The sequence below is a fragment of the Myxocyprinus asiaticus genome, chromosome 38 (assembly GCF_019703515.2).
Source record: "Myxocyprinus asiaticus isolate MX2 ecotype Aquarium Trade chromosome 38, UBuf_Myxa_2, whole genome shotgun sequence".
Taxonomy (NCBI): Eukaryota; Metazoa; Chordata; class Actinopteri; order Cypriniformes; family Catostomidae; genus Myxocyprinus; species Myxocyprinus asiaticus.
In genome coordinates, this window is record NC_059381.1 from 4,727,775 (window position 1) to 4,739,973 (window position 12,199).

Consider the following 12,199-nt stretch of genomic DNA (forward strand, 5'->3'; position numbering starts at 1 on the left):
CAATAGTTCAGTTTGCAGTCACACCAGTTTCATACACTATCATTGTCAAGAGTATTTTGTTGATTCGTGTTTTTTATTTTGAAAAGTTTAGTTCCTGTTCCCTTGTCATGTTATTTCATGTTTTCCCTCCATGTTCATGTGTCTTGTTTTCATTGGTTTATTGTTTAATTATCTTGTTAGAGTTCTGTTTTTCATTGGTTAACTTTTTTGTCTTGTTCTCCCATGTCTTGTATTTAAGCTCTCATGTTCCCCATTGTCTTTGGTCAAGTATTGAATGTATGTGGTCTAGTCTAGTCTAGTCTAGTTTAGTCTAGTCTAGTTATGTTTATGTCAAGTTTTAAAGGGGACATATTATGCAAAATTCACTTTTACATGGTGTTTGAACATAAATGTGTGTCAGCAGTGTGTGTACACAACCACCCTACAATGTTAAATGTCCACCCACTCCTCTTTCTTATATTTCTATTAATCAAAAACGGTGTCTCAGAATGACTGGTTTTCGTATCCGCTCTAAAGTGACGTCGCATTAGAGCAGGCAACGCCCAGGACTGATGACGGACTCCACCCTATCATAGATCCTCCCCTGAGTGATCGACACACAGTCTGCCATTTTTTTCCGCGCTGGAGCAGTCACAGTGAAAAGAATAATGTCTCAACTTCGTAAGCGTCATACGTGTTCTGTTGTTGGCTGTAAAAGTGAACATAAGAGTCTTCACGTACACCCGGCATCAGAGCCACTGAAGACGCAGTGGACAAGTTTTATTTTTGAAGAAAATGTGCCCCAAAACATACCAAAATTTGTGTATGTTTGAGCAAATCATTTTACACTGGACTGCTTTGTGAATGAGGGTCAATATAAAGCAGGATTTTCAAAAAATTTGACTCAAGCATGGATCAGAACCAACTGTTCGTGTTCCAGCTTTATATCCTGAAGATGTAAGTATCGCACTTTATATTTTGTGAATGTTTGCAAATCGCCTTTCCGAATGTGCTTGTTAGCTGATTCCACGGCTAATGCAGCTAAAGTTACCATTGTCTCTGATTGTATTCACGGAGACCAGAGCTATGTCGTTATAGCTTGTTTGCACATGACGTCACGTCACTGCATTGCTGTGGTGTGAAATGCAGATGGAGGGCAGGAAGTGATTTTCTACATAAGAAGCACTATCACAAACTTAAAATGCTTATGTTTTGCGTCGTTTACGGTTGCTCATACATACATGGCTGAACTCTGGTATTTACGGTGTCAGTCATATTGGTTCTGATTTGTTGTTGCTATAGTTTCCGAAGCACAAGCTGTAAAGGCACATCCCTCTTCCGGAAAGGGGGCGGGGAGCAGCAGCTCATTTGCATTTAAGGAGACACACACGAAAAGAAAGTGTGTTTTTGATTCCACCCAAAAAGAAGCATTTACAATATGGTATAATAAATGATCCGTGGGGTATTTTGAACTGAAACTTCACAGACACATTCTGGGGACACCTGAGACTTATATTACATCTTGTAAAAAGGGGCATAATAGGTCTCCTTTAAGTCTAGTCAAGTTCATGTTTCACATTTATAGTTAGGGTTTTGGTTTCACTTTTGTAAATAAACTGCACTTGGGTTCTCTCTACTTCATCGTCATTGCCTATGCCAGCAGTACATCATTACAAACATGCAAACTCATCAACATCACTTTGTTAATTCTTGAAGAACTACAAAAACTTTCAAAACTTTGGACTGCCACCAGCTCGTAATGTGTTTGTGATGGCATGTTCATGCCACTACCGGCTTCAGTAAATGTTATGTCACCCCTTTGTGGTCTCCCAAAGCTATTACATCAGGCTACATTGAATGGAATGCATCTGGCAGTGAATTGAAAGCACACAAATTAGGCTTCTAATTTAAATAACGGCTGATGTTAATATATCGATGCCTCAAATTTATTGATAAAATAACATGCCAATCAATAATCGATATATTGATTTATGACATCCCTAGTTTTTGGTTTTCTGCTCAAATTCAAAATGTTCCTTCAGCTGTCACAGAAACACTAACAGACGTACAATTCATATTATAAATGTATTATACAAATCACTGTAATCAAGATAAAGTAATAATTTTAATTGAAAGTCAGTAACTGTAATCTGATTACAAGAATTTAAAATGAATTTTTTTTTTTACTTAAGTAATTAGATTACAGTAATTTATTACTTTGTAATCAGATACACCCAACACTGATTATTGCAACATGATCACATGGGAAGTAAACATGTTGCAATCAAACCAAAAGTGTCCTGGGTTCTTACATTTATGCATTTGGCAGATGCTTTTATCCAAAGAGACTTACAGTGCACTTATTACAGGGACAATCCCCCTGGAGTTAAGTGCCTTGCTCAAGGACACAATGGTGATGGCTGTGGGGATTGAACCAGCAACCTTCTGATTACCAGATATGTGCTTTAGCCCACTATGCCACCACCACTCATTCTTGTCCCACATTGAAACCAAAAAGTAATCGTATTTGCATTATCATTGATGAGCACGATTCTGAGTTTTATTTACCATCTTAGATTACATTTTTACTCCACTGACGGTTAGGTTTAGGGTTGGGGTTTGGGTCAGGTTAATAAATATGTATTCCTGTTGACTGTATTACATAATTTATAACTAAAAATACTAAAAACTCGCTTTTGGCGTCACCCTGTGGACATTTCACCCGGAAACTGGAGCTTATGTGCCCAGATGTTCAAAAACACTTTCCGCTTCAGCCACTGGGGACAGTGGTTAGAATTTCGGGAAGCACAGATCGAGTTTAGCTGAAGAACTTTCGACCAACTGTCGCTAGTGAGATCAGAGTGAAATACAGTGTGAAACAATTTATGCTTAAATGTTACAAGTTGTATAACAGCTGACAACCAATCAATCACTTACTAAACAATATTTGCCTCATTATATATTGTTGCACTTTGTACAGTTGTAACATAAGCTGGAACTGCTGACAATGATGACGAGGACGTGAAGATGAAGAACCCAAGTGCAGTTTATTTACAGACCGTGAAATCCAATAACCCTGACTACAAACATGAAGCAATCATAACTTGAAACTTGACTATAACAAGACTAGACATGGCTTGACCATGGCTTGACCAACACATACAATCACATTCAATACTCCACGACTAGGCAATGAAAACATGAGGGCTTAAATACAAGACATGGGAGAACATAAACCAATGAACAAACAGAACTCATAACAAGCTAATTAAACAATAACCCAATGAAAACATGACACAAGAACATGGAGGGAAAACAGGAATCACATGACAAGGGAAACAGGAACACATGACATGAACCAGGAACTAACATTTCAAAATAAAAGACATGAATCAACAGAATACACATGACAACAGTATAGTCCAAATGTATTCTGACTACATATTTTCATGTATTTTATTATACAGTACATGTTATTATATGACTAATATTTAGCCAGATTTACATGGCAACATTTCCAAGAAGATATCACTGCGTTAAATTATCACTGATCTTATTGCATTAAGTATTGTTATTCCTGCATGATTCATTTATATCATTGTTTTCAGGCACTTCTGTGAACATGAAAATAAAGAGTTGTGCTCTGCCAAATGATTGTCAAACTGGGAACGTGAACCTCGGCACCGTTAAGATTTCTTCTTTGTGCTGCAACACTGACCTCTGTAATATCCAAGATGCTCCAGGTATTGTCCTTTATTATCCATATAATAATCTCCTTAAAAGCTAACATGAAATGTGCTCAACAAGAGAAAAATGTAGTTTGGGACTTAATTTCATTCATTGAGAATTAATTGGACCATGAGAAGTAATCTCTATATGACAGGTGTTTATAGGGGAGGGGCTGAAATTGAAGAGAGCCTGGTGATGTCAGCTGAAAAGATAAAGTTGTTTCATAGGCGGAGCACATTATTACATTTTGATGAAAGATTACAAAGACAACATTTTTTGTGTGTGTGTGTGTGTGTGTGTGCATAAAATGCACAGATGAAGGAAAAGGTATATAGTAAATGTCAATTTTGAGATCATGTCGACTTAAATATGTCAGATATTTTTAAATAATTCATGCATATGCTTATAATAAATTTTTACACAAGAAAACAATATTTAATTTTTTCATTGTAAAAAAATGCAGAAAATTTTCATTGAATCATTGTGTAGCTGATGTGTTAATCCCTTAACTCTGGTGCATTTTTGGGCTGCCTCCCACAATTTTTCACACTCAAATTTAAAAGCTCACCATTCACACATACTGTGGACTAACTGCAAAAAATGTATCTCATTTTTCAGAGAACCACCCAAATAAAAAAAGACTCCAATTATTCATAAATAATATTGTGTTTATAATCTTATAATAAACAGATTTTGTTTCCCCTAACTTTGATGTAATTCTGGTTCTGTTTCCTCAAACTCACTTTGAAAAGTCTCATTTTATTCCACTAGGTGGCAGAAAGCACAAAAAGATTATTTTCTCTATCACATTCCATCACAATATACAGATTTGAAATGTAGGTGGCGCTCTAATGAATTTTAGCCCTCACAGGTGTGTTCGTCCATAGATATTCAGTCTAATTTTCAGTTCAAGCACCACCGTTGTTGTTTCATTGAATATCTTAGCCTCTGAAGCTCAATCTAGGTGTCATTAGAAAACTGAGTTTCTCCACTTTGCTATAATATAACATTTTATCATCAATAGTCGAAAACATATTTTCTGATGTTTTGTTTTACATGCTTTTCCTTCTGCATGACATATTTGTTCTGGACCTCTAAGATATAACATTGAATTATTCAGCCAAGCAAGCTCACAGACAAGTAAAAAAAAAAAAAAATAATAATAATTATTTTGGAGAACTTCATAACATAAAAGTAGATATAAAGTTTTTGGCTACTTAGGGCTTACAGCAGCAGTTATGGGAGCATAAAAGAGACGTTTGTATTTGATGACTACAGAAATCATATTTCACTCTGTGATTCTTCTGAAAATCTTTCGAACTGTGGTATTAGGGCAACAAAATTATCTGTGCAGTACAGAGTGAGAGCTTTCTTTTTATTTCTCCCCTTTTCTCCCCAATTTGGAATGCCCAATTTCCAATGCGCTCTAAGTTCTTGTGGTGGCGTAGTGACTCGCCTCAATCTGGGTGGAGGAAGATGAATCTCATTTGCCTCCGCGTCTGAGATGTCAATCCGCGCATTTTATCACGTGGCTTGTTGAGCGCATTACCGCGGACACATAGCACATATGGAGGTCCATGCTATTCTCCGCGGCATCCACGCACAACTCACCACGTGCCCCACCGAACCACATTATAGCGACCACGAGGAGGTTACCCCATGTGATTCTATCATCCCTAGCAACCGGGCCAATTTGGTTGCTTAGGAGGCCTGGCTGGAGTCACTCAGCACGCCCTGGATTCGAACTCATGACTCCAGGGGTGGTAGTCAGCGTTTTTACTCACTGAGCTACCCAGGCCCCCGAGAGCTTTCATTTGATATATGAGTTATCCATTTAGGTGCTATGTGAAGGACATTTATTTTCATATAAAATGTCTACCCCATTACCTCTAGAGGGTGCTAATTTTCAACGCGATTGTTTTGAGGCCTTTTTGTAATTTTAAGTAACATAAATGCAGAAGTGATGGTTATCTCTGAAAAGTTTAGATTCAAAGCTTTCAAATGATACCTCATGTGCCTGAATTATTTATATGGAGACTTTAACGTTTTAAGCGTAAACGTTTTTCACAATATAGCGTTATAAAATTACCCTTGTCTCTTCTGTAGATCCCAGCTCTACCCCCAATGGGAAGCAGTGTTACTCTTGCAATGGACCAGACTGCTCAAACGTGTTGAGTTGTTCAGGGAATGAAGACTACTGCATTAAAGCGACAGGTAAGAATCTGGTAACTGAAGAAGAAAGTTCAAGTAATTATTTGGTCTTTCCATCATTGGTGGGCCATATATTATCCTGAACATATTATGATGCAAAAATCTGTCTTAAATACAGTATAGGGTACAAAGAGGCAAGCTCTGCCTTTGCATGTCATTTATTTACGTCTCAACTTCTTTTTACTCTCTTTTCATCAGGGAATATTGGCGGCATGTCAACTACGTTAAAAGGATGTGCCTCTAAATCTGTCTGTGATGCCGCAACATCAATTCCAAATCTTGTAGATGTCACATGCTGTCAGGGGAACCTGTGTAACAGTGCAAAGAGCTTCACCCAAAGCCTCATGCTTCTCTTGTTGCCACTGTTCTCCTACACCCTGTTTCACTGAGTTCACTGAGTTTCACAAAGTGTATGAAGATTGAAAAAATAAATGTCTTTTTATTGACTATTAATGAAGCAACATAATTTGTTTGAAAATAAATTATAGCAAAAGGTTGTTTAGATGAAAATTCATCATGAAAATGCAGAAGAAGCCTTTTAACCCACATATGGGGTAAAAGGCCCCCAGAGTGGTTATAGTGATATTGGTAAATATCAAAATTTGTCAACTTAGGCAAACACTTTTTATGTTTTTTTGAGAAACAAATTAAAATAATGCTTACTCATTGTGATCGAGAGCCTATGAGTCGGTTTCCATCACGGGATTTTAATGTGTTCGAATGACTTATTTCTTGTTTTACTTCACTTTTCAATATTTATTGGGGTTTTATTGTGCAAATGTTTTATCCGTCCTATTTATTAGCTTTTAACTCTTTATCTCATCATATGGATTTATACAGTTATATTGTATTTAAGAACGGGAAGGCAAGAGTTAATTTGATTTTAACAAAATGGTATAAATCAATTGAAAATGGTGGGAAAATTTTGTATTTAAGCAAGCCGCCACTAGGAGGGAAAAAAGATGGACGACCAGTGTTGGAGCACATGGACAAGGTTGTTAGCGCTGTTTGAGCGTGATGGAAACGCTGGTCTCCATTGTTTAGGGAGGGAAGTGGGTACTGCTCTAATACCATAAACAGGTAGCTTTTAGACTGTTTTTAAAATGACCTTGGTTTTATTTGATCTTAAAAGGTCATGCTCTTTTTTTTAAATAATTTTATTATCTTCCCTGAGGTCCACTTATAATGTTAGTAAAGTTTTTTTGCACCAAACAGTCATAACTGAGTCACATATAATAATGTTCCACCCAAACTCTCGGTTTTAAGCTGTGTGGCCCTTTAAGACTTCAATGTAAATGCCCAATGTTGTGATTGGCTAACATCATACTATGGAGTAAATTTCCCACCTAATGTATTGCGCTTGTAGATCAAAAAATAATAAACACGAATCAAAAAATTAAAAACACATTTAAAAATATTTTGACAAAAAAAAAAAAAAATCGAAAGCAAAATCATCTGACATTTTTTGCTCTTATTAAAATTGTTTGCACACTTGCTGTGTTTTTCTTTGCTCACGTTTCCAAGTTCTTTACTTGCCCTTCCAAATTTTGCAGGTAGAGTTTCATGCAAAACAGGGCGGGGTTTAGCATCCCCATTGGTCCACTAGTTCTAGACTGACAGCTTTAATCTAGCCAATCAAAGTGGGGAGTTGACATCACTCCAGTGTGACTCTGGCTTACTGCTGTTCTCCAATGTGAACAGATGTGAATCAGTGGAGAAAATCTCACTGCGGTTCAAGGTTTGCCTCATTTTCTCTCATTTACACTAAGAACTGTGTTACATCAAATGATCTACAGTAAGTTGAAAATAGCTCATTTTAAAAAGGAAAGTCCTGATTACAGCACTTTGATAAAAAGACTAGTTAATACCAGCCTAAACTGGTGCCCAAAAGCATCGCAAGCTTAAGTTGATCATAGAGACTATTGGCGGCAATGGTTTCTATGATCTACTTAAGCCCTTCTACTTAATTACTAAATCAACATTTTAAATTAATACCAGCACTAATATGCTACATGCATCAACATAAAGTGCACTTCAAACTCATCTCAACATATATTCAATATTCGGAAGTTGTACATCACTATAAAAGGAATAACCTGCTATTAAAATGGATACGAGATGGATGTTATAATAATGCTGCTCGAGTATTTTAATAATACGTGGAAATCCCACACTCGAGACTTGACCTGGACTCCAGTGTTAAAGACTCGAGACTTGACTCTGACTTCAGATGAAAGACTCGTGATCATCTCTGATACTGTGTACCTAAACATTTACAGCAACTTTACCTCGCCACTCGCCAAACCGAATGTTAAACACAATATCCCTCGAGAAGTTTGATTCACTGAAGTATGAAAAACAATATAAGCAGCACTCCACTCTGATCATGTCAAGTTTTTTCAGGTATATTGTCTTGTTCTCATCATAATTTCTCACACTGAAGCATAACTTTTTTCTAGTTAGAACTTTAATCTAATTTTTCTGTAAAAATATCTAAAAATCCTTAAAACAAGATAAATACACTTGAGTAGCAAAACCGCGTAAGATATTTTTTTTGAGAGAATGTTTTTTTAATATAAGTGAATTTTCGTACTTTATTTACTTGTTTATAGTAAAACAAGTGAAAAAATCGGCCAGTGCTGAAGAAGTAATCCAAAGTATTTAGATCACGTTACTGACCTTGAGTAATCTAATGGAATACAAATTACATTTTACAGCATGTATTCTGTAATCTGTAGCAGAATACTTTTTAAAAGTAATCTTCCCAACCCTGGCCGTGTTGTTCATAACAGTTGTCAGTTGAGGGCGCTATTTTGCTATTTTTGTTTTTAACAACTGTTTCTGCACAATGTTGGTCTCAATAAAGCTCATTTGGCATCTTTGGAGTTCGGGGTTTTTGGAATGAGGTGGCATGACTAATCCATCGGCTCTACTTTCGCCTGGCACCGCAGTGCGCCAGACCGCAGACTGTCCGCAACTCCTTAAATTCTACAGGCGTTTATACTATGAAACAATAAGGGGCAGCCCAGAGAAAATATCATCTGAATCAGCAGAATGTAGAAGTGAGAAGACGTAGTTTGCCAGTCAGACACAACTACTTCAAACCTTTAAAAGAATCTTTGTAATAAAAGCATCAAACTTCAATCTGGTTTTGTTTTTATTCGATATTAAGGCACCGGACAAATACTTGTATCATCCCTTAAAAATGCTAATAGAATATTTATTGATCTTACTCCTATAAATGTATACATGCATATAGATATGCTACAATATTAAACATTTTTCTCACAAACCATTCAAAACAACTTAAATCTAAAGACCAATGCTACAGTCTCTGCGACATTCAGTATGTAGAATGCACCTCTACTATATTTTATGCTTATAAAAGATACATTGAAATGCTTACATTCATGCTTACATTCACATAAACTCTTTTTTTTTTTTTTTTTTTTTTTATCCCCTTTTCTCCCAATTTGGAATGCCCAATTCCCACTACTTACTAGGTGTTACGTCCAAAGACGTATTCTTTATGGTTGGTCCATCATAAGAACTGTGCTTTCTTTATTTATTTTTTGTGTGTGTTTCTGCTGTTATTGTTAAAATCAAGTTTATTAGTTACCTTATTGGTTGCTTATTTTGATGTTTTGATGTTATTTTGATGTTTATCTGGAAGCTGTAGGGAGGTGGGTGCCATTTTTGTTGAACTTTGTTTTCTCCTGTTTTAGGGCCAGGAAGGGAGCTAGGGTATAGTTGTGTTATTTTTTTCTTTGGTAGTTTAATAAAAGGTTTGCTTCTTTAGTTTGCTTTTTGCGTTTGCTATTTTGGCTTTGCCCTCTCCTGAAGCCACTGCTTCCCTTTTTAGTCTTTTTTTTCCCATTTACAATTTTTGCCAGCAGATTCTAACGTGGGTGGGGAAGTTGTGTCGGAAGTATCAATTTCTGTTTCTAATAAAGTATGCGATTCGATTCCTGATCCTTTGACTGCGCTTCGTCTAAAAGTATTAGATCACGAACTTAAGAAACAGGAGCATGAAACACAGCTGTTAAAACTGAGGGCTCTGGAAATTGAGGCGGATCGAGATATTAAGCTCCAAAAGTTGGACCTCGAAGTCCAGACATTAATAGTAGGCCGGTTCCATTGCCTAGGTCTTGTCCTCCCTCTTCCAGTGTTCTTGCACCGGTAGAGACAGTTTTTGATGTGGGGAAGTACGTAAAATTGATCCCTCCCTTTCGTGAAGGCGAAGTGGACGCGTACTTCATTGCGTTTGAGCGTATTGCCACAAGATTAAACTGGCCAAGGGATTTGTGGGCTCTTGGTGCAGAGCAATATTGCTGGCAAAGCTCAAGAGGCGTGTGCGGCATTGTCAGTTGAGAGCTTGTTAGATTATGACACTGTTAAGTCTGCAGTGCTCCGTGCATACAAAATGGTCCCTTAAGTGTATAGGCAAAAGTTTAGGTTATGTTTGAAGTTGCCTTGCCAAACTTACACTGAGTTCATGAGAGTAAAGCGGGTACTGTTTGAGAAGTGGTGCCTTGCAAGCAGGGTCACGACTTTTGAAGAACTTCAGGAAATTTTGTTGCTGGAGGATTTTAAAAGTTGTACTCCCGAAGGTGTCGTAGTTCATTTAAACGAACAAAAAGTAAACTTGCTGAGGCTGCAGTTTTGGCAGATGAGTATGTGCTTGCATACAGAAATGTCTTCCCTTCTGTGCGTTCTGTTAAAACTTCCTCATCGGAAGAGAAAACAGCTAGGAATTTGTCAATGGCTAACCCTGTTAAATCTATTTTGCAAGGATCAAAGAAAAACGAGGATAAGCGGGTATGATTTTACTGTCTCGATCCAGGGCATTTCATTTCAAACTGTAAAGCTTGGAAACAGAAAAACTCTGCTGTTGAGTCTAAGAGTGTAGCATTTGTTAATGCCGTTCCTGAGAATAATGCCGTAAGTTTACAATCTGGTCCGAGTACTTTCAGTCCGTTTGTAATGAGAAGCTCGGTAGCTCTCTCCAAGGACTCTGACTTGAAGTCAATCCTTATGCTTAAAGCTATGTTTCAAATTTGAAAGTGATACAAGCAAAAATGAGCTTTTTGTAAATGCTTATCCCTGTGCATTTGTCAACGCGCATAGTTTGTCGAATAAAAAGAATGACATCATCGTGTTTACCGGATTTCATGATGTAAACAATGGAAGTTCTATGGATTTTTATACAATTTCGCATGTTTTTGGGCAAATATTTACTATGATGTCGTGTAATGGACTATTGCAGTCAAAACAGATGGATGTCATCATTGCTGGATCAAAATCTACACTGCTATAACAAAAAAAAGGTACAGACTTCCTGTTTGTTTGTTGGGTGGTCTATTGTGCACTCTTTACACAAAATAAAAAATCATCGGCTGAAAGTAATTTAGACTGATTAATGCTTTCATTGGAAGGAATCTGCAGATCTTTTAAATGGTGTATTGGTTGAACAGATTACTTAATAAAGCGATACTAAACACATGTGCTAAATGTAAACAATTGAAAACTAAGGCCGTCTGCGGCCTTCGGGAATAAACTTTTAAATCCCAGTCTGATATTTTTAATTCACTTTCGGGGGTAAGGACGTATTGTCACCCTAAACTAGCTGATATTACATCTTTTCCTACTTACACAACTTTTGGACAGTTTTGCCCCTTGTTGTGCTGCACTGATAGACTGAACACCGGGGCAGGTGGATGCTCTGATATCGCGGTCCGCGTATATCTTCTCCCTCGTAACGTGTATTATCCATAACAAGCAAATCAAACATTAAACATGATTGTCACTAGAGGGCGAAATGCAACTGTCGTATCCGCAGGTCGGAGACGGTGAAACAGGGTTGTTTTCGCCTGTCAGTCATTGATGCTCTATGAGAGTTTGGGCATATCAAGATGGCCGCTCATACCAAGATGGCTTCACCTCCTGCTGTCAGTTTACCGTTGCGTCAGCGATCCAGTTCTATATCAGTGGATGCACACTGCTGCGCGAATAGACCTTTTCACAGACTGTGATGACACGTTTCTGCCTTATTTAGCAGCGTAAATATTGCAATTTTCTTTTCTATTATAATTGTTTTTTTTTTTTTTTTTTTTTTTTGAGTGTCAATTTATAACATTATGCTTATTGTTATATTACCCTGGAATTAGTTTTAAAATAAATAAATAAATTACTACAGCTGTGAGGGGGTTTCTATTATAGCTGCTGAGAGAGTGACAGTAAATTTGGCATCTTCTCTTTATCTGACTGTATTAATCCACCG

General features: G+C 37.1%; 2 protein-coding genes across 5 annotated transcripts in view; both read left to right on the plus strand.

The window, feature by feature from the left end:
- LOC127428671 (urokinase plasminogen activator surface receptor-like) overlaps nucleotides 1-6,372 on the plus strand; it is a 10,946-nt gene extending 4,574 nt beyond the window's left edge. The window contains exons 5-7 of the mRNA XM_051677178.1: nucleotides 3,588-3,722; nucleotides 5,815-5,922; nucleotides 6,118-6,372. Of these exons, the coding sequence (XP_051533138.1) occupies nucleotides 3,588-3,722; nucleotides 5,815-5,922; nucleotides 6,118-6,308 (434 nt within the window). The 3' untranslated portion in view covers nucleotides 6,309-6,372. The remainder of the gene's footprint in view (nucleotides 1-3,587; nucleotides 3,723-5,814; nucleotides 5,923-6,117) is intronic.
- LOC127428673 (urinary protein 1-like) overlaps nucleotides 1-12,199 on the plus strand; it is a 226,678-nt gene that overhangs the window by 27,518 nt on the left and 186,961 nt on the right. The gene's annotated exons all lie outside the window — the stretch shown is intronic.